The sequence below is a fragment of the Pseudoliparis swirei genome, chromosome 20 (assembly GCF_029220125.1).
Source record: "Pseudoliparis swirei isolate HS2019 ecotype Mariana Trench chromosome 20, NWPU_hadal_v1, whole genome shotgun sequence".
Classification (NCBI taxonomy): domain Eukaryota; kingdom Metazoa; phylum Chordata; class Actinopteri; order Perciformes; family Liparidae; genus Pseudoliparis; species Pseudoliparis swirei.
In genome coordinates this window covers 28,634,506-28,653,014 of record NC_079407.1, presented here as the reverse complement: position 1 = coordinate 28,653,014, position 18,509 = coordinate 28,634,506, and the positions used below count along the sequence as shown (strand labels likewise).

The following is an 18,509-nucleotide window of genomic DNA, read 5'->3' as shown; positions in this document are numbered from 1 at the left end:
GGGCTACGGAAGCTCAAGAGGATCAGAAGAGGCGAGACTCAGGCTGTGTCTACTACCGCGCACTTGAGCACTTGGAGCTGACTTTCAGTGCTCGAAGTGCGCCACTGAAAAAACCAGCAGAATTCAGTGCACTGAAAGTACCCGGATGGTGCACTGCAAACGGGCAAAACATGTAAACGATGGACACTACTCGCCCTAAGCGGCCGCCATCTTGGTGACGTGGCGGAAGAGGAGGAGCCCTTTCGCCAGCTTTTCATTTTATTTCTAAAACAATGGCGGACGAGATGCTACGGTAGCACAAGCGGTCGACCACGAAGGCTCCTGCCGCGATTGTGGAGGTATCGCAGTTTCCACATGGGGTGGAGAAAGGTAAACAAGGGACAACAAGAGGGCAAGAAGTGCTTCATTTTGTCACTTTAAGGGTTAGGGTATCGCAAGCAGATTTGCATACGTCACTTCCGCCAAGTGGTGAACGTAAGTGTTCCATTTGAGACGGACTCATCAGCGACGCAGGAGCCTCCGCCTTCTGGCTGAAGTCGAGATGGTATATGTACATTTAATTGTGTGATTTTGCCTTACCTTCACAGCATAGCTTCATGTAGTAGTTGCAATTAAATTCTCCTCGCTAGGTATGCTAAATATCAATTATCTTTGTCAGAAGTAGCCTTCTTCTTTGCAATCCACACACACCATATGGAAATAAAACATGACAACTCTGTACATGTTTGTCCCTAGATTCCAATTAGTTTAAAGAATTATCCACTGAAATGATAGGCATCATCTGCTTGGATTCACACAGTAATAGGCCTACTTTGACTGACTGTACTTTTATACACATCTCTGTTGTAGTGAAGTTCACCCTGATACAGGAATCAATTAGCAATTGAACACAGGCATATTAATTATTGTTACAAACATGCATCAATTCTAATATAAATCAGAAAACGCAATAAAAGACTACAAACCCTCAATGACAACATTTTATTGATAAAATGACTTGCATATTAATATAATCTTCCCTTCCCCTGCCCGCTTCGCCCGTCTAGCATACTAATGTTGACGGATATTACAACTAAGTTAAAAGCAGAGGTGTAACGGACCCCTGTCGGTCCTACAGGCCCCCCTTTCAACCTCACGCACGTGAACTGCAGATTAATTAGTTAAACGTCACCGTGACATTGTGAAATAAAGTTATAATGACCGTAGCTATCTGTAATCAACATTCAGGCAAATATGCGACGAGGACGTCCTTTATGCTATTATATTCAACGATCCGTTTTTAAAACTACAGAAGAAGAAGTTACCGGAAACGGCAACAAAAGAAGGTTCCATTGGCTTCCATCCTGATGCGTTCAAGTTCTGCTCGGTGAACATGAGCACTGGGCAAAGGTAAATTAAAACGTTATGAAAATTACTTGAAATGCAACCTTGTGAAATGTAGTGTTGTTGAGAACCATTACATATATCCAGTAGTTTAAATGAGAAGTTTATAAAATACATATCAGAGATGATCTATGGGTAAGAGGTGACGGTGAATTAAAATGTTATCAAGATAACAGCAGACGGTAATTATCATCACTCCAGGGAATAAGTTAGTCCATGAAACGTAAAGCTTTTGATAACTTTTATTTAGGACATTTCTAACGACCAACTACATTAACTACGGGTTTCCATTGCCTTTGACACGAGTAAAGTTGCACGAGTTTGAGCATCCCAAGCCACTCAAGGCTACCGACCGGTGGCCCTCACCTCGGTGGTCATGAAATGCTTTGAGAGGCTGATAAAGGACTACATCTGCGCCTTCCTCCCTTCCTCCATGGACCCGCTGCAGTTTGCTTATCGCCCAAACAGATCCACGGATGATGCTGTCTCCCAGGTACTGCACACCACACTCTCTCATCTGGACAGCCAGAGGGGGGGCTATGTGAGACTGCTGTTCATTGATTATAGTTCAGCTTTCAACACCATAGTCCCCTCCAGACTGGCCGGCAAGCTGATTGAGCTGGGACTGAACACCCCCTGTGTGCTTGGATCCTGGACTTCCTGACCGCCAGGCCACAGGTGGTCAGGGTGGGCTGACACCTCCAAACCCCTCACCCTGAACACAGGATCCCCCAGGGTTGCGTCCTCAGCCCCTACTGTACTCCCTGTACACACATGACTGTGTGGCCAGGTTCAGCTCCAACACCATCATCAAGTTTGCGGATGACACAGTGGTGGTGGGCCTGATCTCCGACAACGACGAGAAGGCCTACCTGGAGGAAGTTGCTGATCTGTCACTCTGGTGCCAGGACAACAGCCTCATCATGAATGTCACCAAAACTAAGGAGCTGATTGTGGACTTTAGGAGGGTACAACAACAGAGGACGTACTCACCACTGGGGATTAACGGGACTACTGTGGAGAGGGTGAGCGGATAAATACCTGGGAGTCCACATCACCGAGGATCTGACATGGTCAACGAACACAGACACTCTGGTGAGAAAGGCAAGGCAGCGCCTCTACCACCTCAGGCAGCTGAGGAAATTTAAAGTTTCCCAGAGGATCCTTCAGTCCTTCTACTCTGGAGCTGTAGAGGCGTCCTGACAGGAAGCATCACAGCCTGGTTTGGCAACTGCTCCGCTCAGGACAGGAAGGCTCTGCAGAGAGTAGTGCGTTCGGCTGAGCGCACTATTGAACTACACTCCCACCCTGCAGGACTTGTACACCAGGAGGTGCAGAACCAGAGCCGGCAGGATCATGAAGGATCCTCACCACCCCAACAACAGACTGTTTCAGCTGCTGCGGTCAGGCAGGCGCCTCCGTAGTCACGCTGCAAGAACAGAGAGACTGAGACGGAGTTTCTTTCCTCAGGCCATCAGGACTGTGAACTCCGACCTCACCAGGACCCCCACATAGACCCACACAACTGCCCCTCTTAGGCACACACACACACACACACACACACTTACTGTAAATATTGTGTTTTTTATTGTAAATAGTGTGTACTTGTTGCCCTTGCACATTCCTGCTGAGCATTGCCACTTTCATTTCACTGCACACCCTGTGTGTGTATGTGACAAATAAAACATCTTGAATCTTGAATCTTGAAGGAGTATTACGTCGTCTAAAACTTCCTTTTGCCGGTAGATGGCGCTATGACAATTTCAGCATAGTATACAGGACTGTCTCAGAAAATTAGAATATTGTGATGAAGTTCTTTATTTTCTGTAATGCAATTCAAAAAACAAAAATGTCGTGCATTCTGGATTCATTACAAATCAACTGAAATATTGCAAGCCTTTTATTCTTTTAATATTGCTGATTATGGCTTACAGCTTAAGAAAACTCAAATATCCTATCTCTAAATATTAGAATATCATGAAAAAGTATACTAGTAGGGTATTAAACAAATCACTTGAATTGTCTAATTAACTCGAAACACCTGCAAGGGTTTCCTGAGCCTTGACAAACACTCAGCTGTTATAAATCTTTTTTTTACTTGGTCTGAGGAAATATTAAAATTTTATGAGATAGGATTTTAGAGTTTTCTTAAGCTGTAAGCCATAATCAGCAATATTAAAAGAATAAAAGGCTTGCAATATTTCAGTTGATTTGTAATGAATCCAGAATACATGACATTTTTGTTTTTTTAATTGCATTACAGAAAATAAAGAACTTTATCACAATATTCTAATTTTCTGAGACAGTCCTGTATACTACGTAAATTGCACATGTTGTAAATTACAGGTAAATCCGATGCCGTTTGTCACAGTGGTTTATAAAGCAACCTAAAGCAATACATGAGTAAAGTTAAGATACCGTACTAGAAAATGACTCCTAGAAAAGTCTTACGGTATCTGATATGTATCAGCAACAGGCCTAAATACCCCCCCACCACAACTAAATAGACTGGTCCGGGGAAGCAGACTCTACCATGTTCCCACAGCCAGAGGGGTGTCCTCAACAGCCGACGATCTATACCACGAATGATAGAGGTCTGGTCTCCCCTTCAGTTAACGATGGACTCACCCACCTTGTGTGTCTCCTGTGAAGATGGATCAGGAGTGGCAGGAATTTAAATTCTAGTTAAATACATTCAGACTATAGCGCAATTATGTGGAATATCTTTATTCTCAATCTGCACTTTGTCCTGATTTTATTCCCCTTTTTAAATCCTTGTATTCATTATTGGGTGAATAAAATCCATATCTCCACCTTTACCTGGTCATACACCCTGGTCCCTCACATTGTACTTGAGTATCAAAATAATTAACTGATATGAAATGGACTTAAGTATATAAAGTAAAAAGAACTAGTAAATGCTGTAATAAAAAAAAGCAAAGGGTCAGAATTATGAAGTTTATTCTTTTAAGTGGTGTGGACACAGGACAAGGAGTTGTTAAATAATAGTGTTGGCTGTGATCCATCCAGGAGCAACACCATTCAACATGATATCGTGTTCATAGGATGAGATTATATGAAATGTGAAGTACTGGAGGGAATTGTGGAGCCACTATGATCACATTCAACCTCATTCTGTTTTACAAACGATTTCACACAAATAAATCAGAAGCAACAACAGTCTTTGACCAGCAGAGGGCGCTGTGCGCTTTAGATTATGACGTAAAGGTGACACAGCTCCGTGAACTCAGCACTCAGAAGATGACGTCTTCATCTTTTAATACTAAGCCTTCAGCCTCGTACCCGGGACGACTCTCAGCTCCCGACTGCTCGTCTTCTTCACTCATTCACGGTAAACCTCCAGAGACATGAACGGCCTCCCTGGGGACCAGCAGCTCAAAAGCTTTTGCTCAAGGGCTCTAAAGCAGAGCCAGGTTTACCTGGGAGTTACTGTGAGACGGTCCTCGGTCACGATGAAAGGTTTTACAGACGTGTGTGTAGAAGAAGAGACTTGCCTCACAACAATATCTCCTCTGTCAGACTGGGCTCTAAACCGCTATAATCACAATGATCATGCGCACTGTGCAAAAAGGTTGTGGGTTTGAGTCCCGTCTGCTGCCCCTCAGCACATGGGGCCATTTAAGACATCGCTCATGCTCATGGTTCAATTATTAGGATTAAACAAACATAGAGTACAAGATTTGTTGTCAAGTCAAAATGTCACTTAAGTAGTTGTTTAGAAGATCCTGCTAACTCAAAGCTATCCGAGGTAAACAGACTGGCGTTGGAACATTAACGTAATTTAGCCTCAAACTAGAACATTTAACACGCGAATAAAGAGTAAAGAGGATTAGAAGTGCATTTAAACAAATGTAATCAAAAGCCACCAGGCTAGTTTTACTATATATAATAATATGTATATATATATATACACATATTATTATTATATATATATACACATTATAATATATAGATTATATATTTCATATATATATAAACATTATATATAATGTATATATATATATGTCCAGCCTGTGACAGACTGACTGCTGCACTGTGGAGACAATCAGACAAAATCAGACTTCAGTGTCATAAAGATCATCGTCTGTCTCAAAGGCCATGAAACAATAAAACACGATCAATAAAACACGATCAATAAAACACGAGCATGTGCGTAAACTGGCTCTAGTACCTGACATTAACACACGGCTTCATTTGAGCACAATAGCTGCTCAAACAATGAGTTTGATCTCAATGTAAAAGTAAACATTCAAGAGGATGTTACCTGCTCCGTGGTTTCAATGTAGAGACTTGAGTCCTTTGAGGGGAACGGGGCCTTTCTTCTCTGTACCCACAATGCATCACTTCAGACCCAACGGGTGCCTCCTCCTCTGGTCGTTCCCGGAGTCAGATGAAGAACTCGTCCTCCAGCAGCGCGGCTGGAGTCCTGGTCCCCGCCGCCGGGCCGGTGGAGGGACCCGGTCCTGCTGCCGCGGTCCTGCTGCCCCTCCCGGGACCCCCAGAGGACCCCCGAGTCCCGGAGGCCACCCCCGGGTGCACGGGGGTCCGCGGCAGACACTCAATCAGCTCCTTGGCCAGACGCCCCACAGCGGCAGGTCTCTGGGGGGGGGGCGGCGCCGGGAGGTCCGCGGAGGAGGAGGAGCGAGCGAGCGCTCGGACGCCCGTGTCCACGTTGGTCTCCGGCTCCTCCTCCTCCAGAAGGAGGTGGGAGAGGCAGCGGCTGATGGAGGGGCGCAGGGGGGAGTCGGGGGGGTTGGTGGTGGAGGGCGGTGCGGGGATGCTGCGCTGGGAGGAGGAGCAGGAGCTGCAGCAGCTTCCTGGTCCCTCGACTCCTCCTCCTCCTCCTCCTCCTCCATCATCATCATGGAGCTTCTCCAGGACAGAGTCGCTGAGCAGCCGGTGGGCTGAGGCCACCAGACACAAGGTGGCAGTTAGAAACCGGTTCCTCCCTCTGTGTTTCTACCCCTGTGTTTCTCCCTCTGTTTCTCCCTCTGTGTTTCTACCCCTGTGTTTCTACCTCTGTGTTTCTACCCCTGTGTTCCTACCCCTGTGTTTCTACCTCTGTGTTTCTACCCATGTGTTTCTCCCTCTGTGTTTCTACCTCTGTGTTTCTACCCATGTGTTTCTCCCTCTGTGTTCCTACCCCTGTGTTCCTACCCCTGTGTTCCTACCCCTGTGTTTCTACCCCTGTGTTCCTACCCCTGTGTTTCTACCCCTGTGTTTCTACCCCTGTGTTTCTACCTCTGTGTTTCTACCTCTGTGTTTCTACCGCTGTGTTCCTACCCCTGTGTTTCTACCTCTGTGTTCCTACCCCTGTGTTTCTACCCCTGTGTTTCTACCTGGCTTGTGTGTGGTCCGGGGAGCCGTGAGGCTGCAGGGCGACAGGCTGTGCAGCTGCATCCCTCGAGGGCTCCCGCTGGTCAGGGGGAATGCACAGGTCAGAGGTCGCTGAGGTTGAGCCGGGGCGTTCACCTGGAGGACAGAGGGACATGAGGACAGAGGGACAAGAGGACAGAGGGACAAGAGGACAGAGGGACAAGAGGACAGAGGGACAGGAGGACAGAGGGACAAGAGGACAGAGGGACAAGAGGACAGGAGGACAGAGGGACAGGAGGACCGGAGGACAGAGGGACAGAGGGACAAGAGGATTATGATTTCCAGCTTTGAGTTGTTCTCAGCAGCCACAAGAAGGAAACGAGTGTTTTCTCCATTTCTATAACTAATGTTTAATCTCTAATTATTCATTCATTGTGTTGTTTTAATGAGTGTGTAATGATTCCTTCTGGTCACATGACATCTGACACCTGTCCATCCTGGAGAGGGATCCTCCTCTGTTCTCTCCTCAAGGGTTCTGACGTTGTTTCCCCTGAAGGGTTATTTGGGAGTTGTTCCTGATCCGATGTGAGGTCAAAGGTCAAAGGTCAGGGATGTCTATGTGTACAGATTGTAAAGCACTCTGAGGGGAATTGGTAATTTGTGAAAATGGGCTCTACAAATAAACTGAACTGAGTTGAATCTGATGCTGAATAGTTGAAAGCTTCTATATTGTGAGCTGAAGACGTTCCAGCCTTTATGACTGAACTAACACGTTTAGTTGTGCGTAATGTGTGTGATGTGTAACACTCCTAAACGTGAGGTGTGATCCTGGCTCCAATCAGTAAGACGAGGAAAGTAATGCAGCCGTTCACATCTCAGGAATTCATTCTTTTCAAGGACTTTTCCAGGTCTGGAAATAACCATTTTATAATTCCAGGTTTTCCATGACCGCACAACACGCTCTGTGAAAAACACTCAAAGGTCTGTGTGGGATCAGGCTCTCACATGCTGACCAAGGGATTTACACGACTGTTCCAGGTTTTCCATGACCGTGTGAACCCTATCCCTCTGAGGTCTCGTGTACCTGGAAGAGGATCTTGTTGCCGTCCAGGTCCTCCGTCTGCCAGCGGGTGGCACTGATGGGGGTGCAGGGGTTGGGCAGCAGGGGGACCAGCTGGCCGATCTCCTCCACCACGAACTGCAGCACGGCGGAGCTGCAGGGCTCCACCCGAGGGCCCGGAGGCAGCTGCTTCACCGCCAGCTGCAGGCACAGCCCGGGCTCTGGGTGCAAGGCATCATGGGTAACTTAATATCACAACAAGATACATCTGAACAGGTTCATCCACATGACCAATGAACAGGTTCATCAGTAAGACCAATGAAAGTCAATGCAGCCGCTCACATCTCAGAATTCATCCTCATGACTTTGAACAGGTCTGGAAATAACCATTTATAACAGGTTCATCCATGACCAGAACATCCACACGCCTGTGAAAACACTCAAAGGTCTGTGTGGGATCAGGCTCTCATGCTGACCAATGGATTTACACGACTGTTCCAGGTTTTCCATGACCATGAACCCCATCCTCTGAGGTTCATCCTCGTACCTGGAAGAGGATGTTGTTGCCCATCAGGTCCTCCGTCTGGTTCATCATGGTGACCAATGATGGGGCAGGTTGGGCAGCAGGGGGACCAGCTGGCCGATCTCCTCCACCACGAACTGCAGCACCATGCAGTGCAGGGCTCCACCACGAGCTGGACAGCTTCTTCACCGACCAGCTGCAGGTTCATCCCGCTCTGGGTGCAAGGCATCATGGGTAACTTAATATCACAACAAGATACATCTGAACAGGTTCATCCACATGACCAATGAACAGGTTCATCCTCATGACCAATGAACAGGTTCATCCTCATGACCAATGAACAGGTTCATCTCATGACCAATGAACAGGTTCATCCTCATGACCAATGAACAGGTTCATCCTCATGACCAATGAACAGGTTCATCCTCATGACCAATGAACAGGTTCATCCTCATGACCAATGAACAGGTTCATCCTCATGACCAATGAACAGGTTCATCCTCATGACCAATGAACAGGTTCATCCTCATGACCAATGAACAGGTTCATCCTCATGACCAATGAACAGGTTCATCCTCATGACCAATGAACAGGTTCATCCTCATGGCCAATGAACAGGTTCATCCTCATGACCAATGAACAGGTTCATCCTCATGACCAATGAACAGGTTCATCCACATGACCAATGAACAGGTTCATCCTCATGACCAATGAACAGGTTCATCCTCGTGACCAATGAACAGGTTCATCCACATGACCAATGAACAGGTTCATCACCATGACCAATGAACAGGTTCATCCTCATGACCAATGAACAGGTTCATCCTCATGACCAATGAACAGGTTCATCCACATGACCAATGAACAGGTTCATCCACATGACCAATGAACAGGTTCATCACCATGGTGACCAATGAACAGGTTCATCCTCATGACCAATGAACAGGTTCATCCACGTACCCGTGTGCAGCGTGAACCAGCAGAAGCCCGTCTTCTGCTCCTCGGCCGGCCGCTGCAGCACCGTCTCGTGAAACGCCCCTCAGGTTCCTCGAGCCGCTGTGCAGCGTGACTCTGAGGATCTCCCCCCCGCAGTGGACCGGCCGGACCCCCCACAGCGGCATGCCGGCGCCCAGGCTGTAGAAGTCTCTGCTGGGCAGTAGGTAGGGCCATGGTGACGCCGCTGGGGGTGGACCCCCGGCGGCGCCGCGCTGCTCTCCGTGTGGTGGTACTGCCAGGGGGGGCGCTGGAGGAAGTCCAGCACCCTGAGGATCCGCTCCTCCCCATAGGCCTCATGGAGGAAGAAGGTGATGGCCAGAGAGGGGAAGCCTGGGAATACACAGAGTACAGAGTATACACCATTACTCCATAGAGTACATGAGTACAGAGTATACACCATTACTACACAGACATGGTATAGAGCAGGTATACACCATTACTACATACAGAGTACATGTACAGGTATACACCATTACTACATACAGGTACATGAGTATACACCATTATTACATACAGAGTACATGAACAGGTACACCATTACTCCATACAGAGTACATGAATTATGGATAGGTACACCATTACTACATACACAGAGTACATGAGTATAGAGTATACACCATTACTACATACACAGAGTACATGAGTATAGAGTATACACCATTACTCCATACAGAGTACATGAGTACAGAGTATACACCATTACTACATACACAGAGTACATGAGTATAGAGTATACACCATTACTACATACAGAGTACATGAGTACAGAGTATACACCATTACTACATACACAGAGTACATGAGTATAGAGTATACACCATTACTACATACAGAGTACATGAGTACAGAGTATACACCATTACTACATACACAGAGTACATGATAGAGTATACACCATTACTACACAGAGTACATGAGTACAGGTATACACCATTACTACATACACACAGGTACATGAGTACAGAGTATACACCATTACTACACAGAGTACATGGTAGAGTATACACCATTACTACACAGAGTACATGAGTATAGAGTATACACCATTACTACATACACAGAGTACATGAGTATAGAGTATACACCATTACTACATACAGAGTACATGAGTACAGAGTATACACCATTACTACATAGAGTACATGAGTATAGAGTATACACCATTACTACACAGAGTACATGAGTACAGAGTATACACCATTACTACACAGAGTACATGAGTACAGAGTATACACCATTACTCCATACAGAGTACATGAGTATAGAGTATACACCATTACTACACAGAGTACATGAGTACAGAGTATACACCATTACTACACAGAGTACATGAGTACAGAGTATACACCATTACTACATAGAGTACATGAGTATAGAGTATACACCATTACTACACAGAGTACATGAGTACAGAGTATAACATTTGAAGGTGTTCTTCTTGCTTGTGGACATTAATATGAAAGTAATCCACCACACGCGGTGACAGCAGAGTTTGGCACCAATGTCCTTCGATCCTCTTCTACCCAGAAGCCTTTGCTCCGCTGAGGGCCTCACCTGCCGCGGCGCCGCGGCCCCTGAAGGGGGCGGCCCTCTCCGACACGTGGAACACGTGCAGGCTGGGGCACAGCCGGCGCAGCAGGCGGTCCAGCGTGTGCTGCAGCAGCAGAGAGTCCCCGGGGTCGGCCAGCAGGTGCAGGTCCAGGACCAGCTGCTGGCGCCGGGCCCTCATGAGCTGGACTGGGTCACACACACAGAGCAGGTAGAGCAACACACACACACACAGAGAGCAGGTAGAGCAACACACACACAGAGCAGATAGAGCAACACACACACACACACAGAGAGCAGGTAGAGCAACACACACACACAGAGCAGGTAGAGCAACACACAGAGCAGGTAGAGCAACACACACAGAGCAGATAGAGCAACACACACACACACAGAGAGCAGGTAGAGCAACACACACACACACAGAGCAGATAGAGCAACACACACAGAGCAGATAGAGCAACACACACACAGAGCAGGTAGAGCAACACACACACACACAGAGCAGGTAGAGCAACACACACAGAGCAGGTAGAGCAACACACACACACACACAGAGCAGGTAGAGCAACACACACGCACACAGAGCAGGTAGAGCAACACACACAGAGCAGGTAGAGCAACACACACACACAGAGCAGGTAGAGCAACACACACACAGAGCAGGTAGAGCAACACACACAGAGCAGGTAGAGCAACACACACACACACACACACAGCAGGTAGAGCAACACCCACACACAGAGCAACACACACACACACACACACACACACACACACAGAGCAGGTAGAGCAACACACACACACAGAGCAGGTAGAGCAACACACACACAGAGCAGGTAGAGCAACACACACAGAGCAGGTAGAGCAACACACACAGAGCAGGTAGAGCAACACACACAGAGCAGGTAGAGCAACACACACAGAGCAACACACACGCAGAGCAGGTAGAGCAACACACACACACAGAGCAACACACAGAGCAGGTAGAGCAACACACACAGAGCAGGTAGAGCAACACACAGAGCAGGTAGAGCAACACACACACACAGAGCAGGTAGAGCAACACACAGCAGATAGAGCAACACACACACAGAGCAGATAGAGCAACACACACACACAGCAGGTAGAGCAACACACACACACACACAGAGCAACACACACAGAGCAGGTAGAGCAACACACACACAGAGCAGGTAGAGCAACACACACAGAGCAGGTAGAGCAACACACACACAGAGCAGGTAGAGCAACACACACACACACACACACACAGCAGGTAGAGCAACACACACAGCAGATAGAGCAACACACACACAGAGACACACACAGAGAACAACAGGTAGAGCAACACACACACACAGCGGAGCCAGCAACACATAGCAGGTAGAGCCAGCACACGTTGAGTGAGGCAACACACACAGAGAAGATAGAGCAACACACACACACATAGCAGGTAGAGCAACACACACAGAGAAGATAGAGCAACACACACACACAAGCCCAGGTGAAAGCAACACAGACCATGGTGAAACCAATAGCACACACAGATTCCTTCTCAGAGGCAACACACAATAATATTACAGAAGATAGAGCAACACCATAGCAACACACACAGAGCAACACATGCCTGGCCACAGAGCAGGTAGAGCAACAGGCAATTAGAGCAACACACACAGAGCAGGCAGAGCACACACACACACAGAGCAGCAGAGAGCAAATAATAATAGAGTTAGACAGAGCAAAATATATTAGAGAGTATATAGTAGATAAACACACACACACACACATAGTAGTTTGTTTAGTAATTGTCTTAGATTGTATTCTATTATGTTTTCATTAGGTTACGTATTGTTTATGTGTTTCTGTCACAGGCAGGTGGGAGCAATGCACACACCTTGGGTGAAACTGCACACACACACAGCGGGTGAGCAGATAGAGCTAAATGAATATTATTATTATTATAGAGAGTTAACACACATTAATACAGTAGGTAGAGTAAACACAATATACATAAGGTAGAGCAAAGTCATATTGTAGTAGATAGAGCAACACACAGAGTAGAGCAACACACACACACGAACATTTTACTGAGCAGGTAGAGCAACACACACAGAGCAGGTAGAGCAACACACACACACAGAGCAGATGAGGCCAACACACACACAGAGCAGGTAGAGCTCATAAAATAACACAGAGTAGGGTAGAGTTGCACACACACACACACAGCAGGTAGAGCAACACACACACACACAGAGCACACACACACACACACACACACACACACACACACACACACACACACACACACACACACACACACACACACACACACACACACACACACACACACACACACACACAGACACAGACACAGACACAGAGCATGTGGGTGGGGTGGTCTGTGGGTGTTTCATTATTCATTATTATTATTAGTTGATATTTTGTTTTCCTTTGTTATTTGTCTTTATTTATTTTTCCTGTTTTCTTTACAATTGTAATCTGATTGAAAAATACACACAACAAATGAAAATACTTGTTATGTGACTGTATATCATATTGTGCATTATCAATAAAGTATATATACAAATATAAAAAAAGGATTGTTGTCTCAACGTCACTAGTAGACTATAAACTGGAGACTCCGCCTCCTCCAGTGCGTGATATTATTCATAAATTTCTGTTCTCTGCTGTATCGATGTGACCCGGTTATTTGATGTCATCATTACAACTTTAAAAAGTGAACATCTTAAACTGTGAGAGAATACTTACTGCCAGATGACGACATCCTGCTGCAGTCACACCTGAAGAACACACACATCACAAGAGATGAATACCACAGGAAAGGGTTACTTTGGTGAAGGACACACACACACACACACAGGGAGAGAGACACACACAAACACACACATAGAGAGAGACACACACACACAGACAGACACACACACAGGGAGAGAGAGCGACACACACACAGACAGACACACACGGAGAGAGACACACACACAGAGACACACACACACACAGACAGACAGACATAGAGAGAGACACACACAGACAGACACACACACACACACAGAAAGACACACACACACACACAGGGAGAGAGACACACACACACACACACACACACACACCCACACAGGGCCGGAGTGGGGCCACTTTTCAGCCCGGGAATTTCAGGCTCAAGACCAGCCCACTTTTTTCATGGTAGTGGAAATTGGATAAATGAAGCAACAGTTCAGCTCTTACTATCCTGTAGTTCTTTTATTAATACCATGGTCCAACAAATAATGTAAAGGTTAAATACAACAATAATAATCCACTTAAGATGAGAAGTTAACAAAAAATATGCATAACATTAAAAAAGGCAGAAGGGAGCAGGGTGTCAGACTCAGATGAGGCAGTAGGCCAGATTTGTTGGAGTGAGACCTCATGGGGCCGCCGTCATTGTCATGGTCATGGTCATTGTTATGGTCATGATCATGATCATGGTCATTATCATGGTCATTATCATTTTGCTGCATGAGTATTATATAGTGGTGATTTACTCCTTTACTACACCCACTTCTGAGCAAACAATGCATATTGGTTCATCAAGTACTGTCATATACTGCTCTTTCTTAGAATATATAACTTAAATTCATATTGTTTCCTCTGTTATCCTCTCTACCTGTCCCTGTCGTCATGGCCTCCTCATTGCAAATGTCGGGCTCATCATTTTCAGCAGGAGACTCTTATCTGCTGCTCCGAAGCTACAAAGAAAAATTAAGAGTCATATTACTGCATACTTCAATATCAATATCAATAGTAAATATCAATATTTGCATAATATTTGCAAAGTATGGCTCGCCATATTTTGGGTGATATAAAAAGGCTAATATTTTAATTCAATTTAATATTTTGCTTGGGAATAGGTTGACAACGCTACAATGATATTAATCAAGGCTACAACGTTAGCCGAATAGTAGAGAGACAAAGGCCTAATGATTAGCAACGTTGCTTAAGGGCCGAACCAACTCGATTAGGAAGTTCTCCTCTCCCAAATTGAGTTGGTTTATCCATAATGGACTGAACCAACTCTATTATTTGGGAGGGGTGAACTTCCTCGCATGGTACAACCCATGCAGAGGCTGTGCTGTCAGAATGCTGAACGTGTGTCGCCCACTTTAAGAGAAGATGGACTAACGTGACAAATGTCAACAAATACAATTCTCGACCGGCCCAGAAGTGAAGCGGCCCACCGGGAACTCTCCCGATTCTCCCGATTACCCACCCCGGCCCTGCACCCACACACCCACACACGCCAGTCTGTCTCCATCGTGTGGCGGTTGGTTTGGAAACGAGCCCCTTTTGGTCACCATGACAACACTTTATAGGTTGGTAACTAGCTAGCATAAGCGTAAACAAAAAGCTAATTTACGAGAACACCTCTGAGGTGAACACCAGAGGACAGCAGTTAGATGTGACTAATTATTAATACATTGTCGCGCCATTTATATTAGATTTATAATCCCAGTTTTAGTTTGAAATAAGTTAAACTATGCTTTTCAAGAGCTAAGCTAAGCTACTGTCCGAGTTTCCGTTGGGGCTCCGGGTGGCTCGCGGACGCTAGTTCGCGGGTGTTTAGCGCTCGCGGACGTTAGCGCTCGCGCTGGAACCACCGCGTTGACTCACTCGGCAGTTTCCGCTCCGGACTCGTCTTCATCGTCGGGTCTCTCGGCAGCTTCTCTCGCCACGTCGAGCCGTCCACGGAGAGCGCGAAGCGGCGTCTGCACGGCGGACTGAGGACCCACAGCCCCCCGGAGAAAGAAGAGAAGAGGGGGGGGACTCTTTGGCCGGGACGCTGACGTCACCGGGCAACCGAACACCGTTACGTTCAACAATAAAAAGGCAGCGGAGATTTAAATGGGAGAAAACTAAAGAACGCGCTCCGTTTAGAATGGAAGCTGCTGGACTGCAGTCGGAGCCGGAGGCCGCGTGTCGCCGGTAACCGGTAACCGGGAGCAGACGGAGCTAAACGCGGGAGACAAAGGCGTCCAGATGGGACGGAATGGAGGCTCCGACCCCGAAACACGGGCTGCGCTAAAGCCGTTAAGAGCAAATTACATAAGACCCGCGAAGACACGTACCACTGCGCCGGGTCACGTGACCTTAATGCTGTTTATATGGAACACCTTAATACTGTTATTTATATGGAACACCTTAATGCTCTAGTTCCTAAACTTTCCTATCAAACATTATACGGGCTCATATCAAATTCTTTATTTTGAATTAATTGCATTATAATAAATCAACTATATATATATATATATATATATATATTTTTTTTTAAATACGTCCAGTTCTTCAGTTTACTTTGACTTCAGGTGCTTTTACTGACACATTTATTTCCAATAAGTACTTTACTATTAACCCCAGTGTGACCCTGCTCATGGTGCTTTGGGTATTATATTCATCCTTTAATGCGTATAATATTAATGCTTTGTTAACCATGTAAGACATGCTCTTAGAAACAAGTATAAGCCCTTTACACACAGGATACCACATCAGGGTTTAAGTCACTCAAGACCATCACCAAAGGTCAACGACCACTCTGGGACTCTCTGCAGACGCATTCACAGAACAGGTCTGCAGACCACACAGTCAACATGGCCCTTCACCATCCTCCAGCATCTACCCCAGGAACTCATCCGCTATGATCCTGTTTGTGACTCTTCTCTGCTTTCAATTTGCACATCCCGTCCCTGTTGCAGGACAAGCTTCTCCCAGCTGCATGCAGCACCCACTGTAGGATCTGGTGACTTCCTGACCGACAGGAAGCAGCAGCACGTGCTGGCTCAACACGCCTCAGCACCCCGGACCACTCTTCCGGTTCACTGCCTCTGCTTCCCCTCCTGTTCTCCCAGAGCAGCTGCACCTCTCACAACCAACCACAAGCTCCAAAGTTCATGATGACACCACCTCTATTGGACCTGGCCCCGCGGGACGGGACCTCACAGGTGGGAGAGATCGACCACCTGGTGACCTGGTGCAGCTAGAATAACCTGGCTTTCAACGCCTGAAGACAGTGGAGATGGTTAATTTCAGGAGGAACTCCGCCTCCCCACCTCTTCTCTCATCCTGTGTGACTCCCCCGGCCGACGCTGTGGAGTCCGTCCGCCTCCCATCTCCCATCATCTCCAGGACCGGAGCTGAACATCGGCTCCATCTCACACTCCCTGAGTCCCTCCCTCGGGAGGAGGCTGCGCCATCATGACCGACCACACCCTCCGCCACAATTAATTTTTTTTTTCTCGACGGGCGCGGATCCCTATCACGGACCCTGACTGACTGTCACCCCAGTGATTATGGCGTTATTTCATCCTGCAGTGAAATAATTTAGTGTCATTTTTGTTTAGTTCCAGCAGTTTGTCTCATTCTGTCAGTTAAGACATACAAAAGACCAGTGTTGGGAGTAATTCCACTACTTTTAGCGGTAACGAGCGTGTAACGAAGTATTTTTTTAAATCAACTAACGCAGTTACAGTTACTGAAATTTAAATGAGTTCGTTACTCGCGTTACTCTCTTTTGTGAAAAATGAACACTTGCAGACAAGAAGACAAGCTAGGCTACTTTAGCTGCTTCTGATCTGACATCGCAGGACCTTGGTGGCGCAATGATGTAACGTCTCGGACGTTATGGACTGATGACACGGAGACGGGACGACGTTATTATTCCTCCTTTATTGGGCATCCACCAACACAGACAGCTGCTCCTCTCGGCTCAGCAGCTCGAATGTCAACAACAACGGTTCCCGTCAACCACCCGTAACTTCCGTTTTCCGACAGGTTAACCCCGCCTCCCCTCTACTCCGCCAATCACAGGCACGCCTCCCCTCTCCTCCGCCAATCACAGGCCCGCCCCCTCGACCAGCATGCACGGTGCCACACTGTGATTGACAGCCACTTCGTGTTGCCAGGTCCGCGGTTTTTGCCGCTGGTTGAATTTTGTGTCCGCTGGTTCGGGTAGACCTATTTTGCATGCAAATTACATGAATATCTTTAAATAAAAATCCATATTTTAAATGAAATAATATATTTATACCCAAATCCTACCAAACTGACTCCAGATCAGCACGTACACGCTGACACATCCGCGCACACAGGTGAGCACACTCTCACTAGCACCCCCCCCTCAATTATATGCAGCACCTCAAGGCACCTTTGTTTTCTCTACTATCAGGCATGAAAACGGGTCAGGGGTGAAAAAGGTGAGGAGGATAGGCGCGCGGGGGGGGGGGGGGGGTGCTGGTGGTGACTTCCACGAACATGGATGTTGGACGTTGTATGATAATCTATAGGTCCTCCATTCTGACACCAAGTCAGTGATCGGGCCTATAATACTATAATAATAGTAATATTGTGTATAATATGGTCATTCATGAACCAACTTCCTTTTTTTGTTGTTGGCGTGAACAAGTCTTCAAGTCTTGTGCTCTGCTGAGCCACGAGTCTGTTCCTTGAGTCTGTTCCTCGAGTCGGTTCCTCGAGTCTGTTCCTCGAGTCTGTTCCTTGAGTCTGTTCCTCGAGTCGGTTCCTCGAGTCGGTTCCTCGAGTCTGTTCCTCGAGTCGGTTCCTTGAGTCTGTTCCTCGAGTCGGTTCCTTGAGTCTGTTCTGCCTCTA

The 18,509-nt window shown here is 46.8% G+C and overlaps 1 protein-coding gene across 1 annotated transcript; it reads right to left on the bottom strand.

Moving 5' to 3' along the window:
• Positions 1-4,327: 4,327 nt before the first annotated feature.
• Positions 4,328-14,217, bottom strand: LOC130211377 (protein FAM124B-like). Its single transcript, XM_056442131.1, is given in 8 exon segments — positions 4,328-6,308; positions 6,744-6,876; positions 7,805-8,001; positions 9,264-9,334; positions 9,336-9,489; positions 9,492-9,629; positions 10,854-11,036; positions 13,620-14,217. Coding segments are annotated over 8 exon segments (1,443 nt in total). The 5' UTR covers positions 13,669-14,217; the 3' UTR covers positions 4,328-5,790.
• Positions 14,218-18,509: the final 4,292 nt, after the last annotated feature.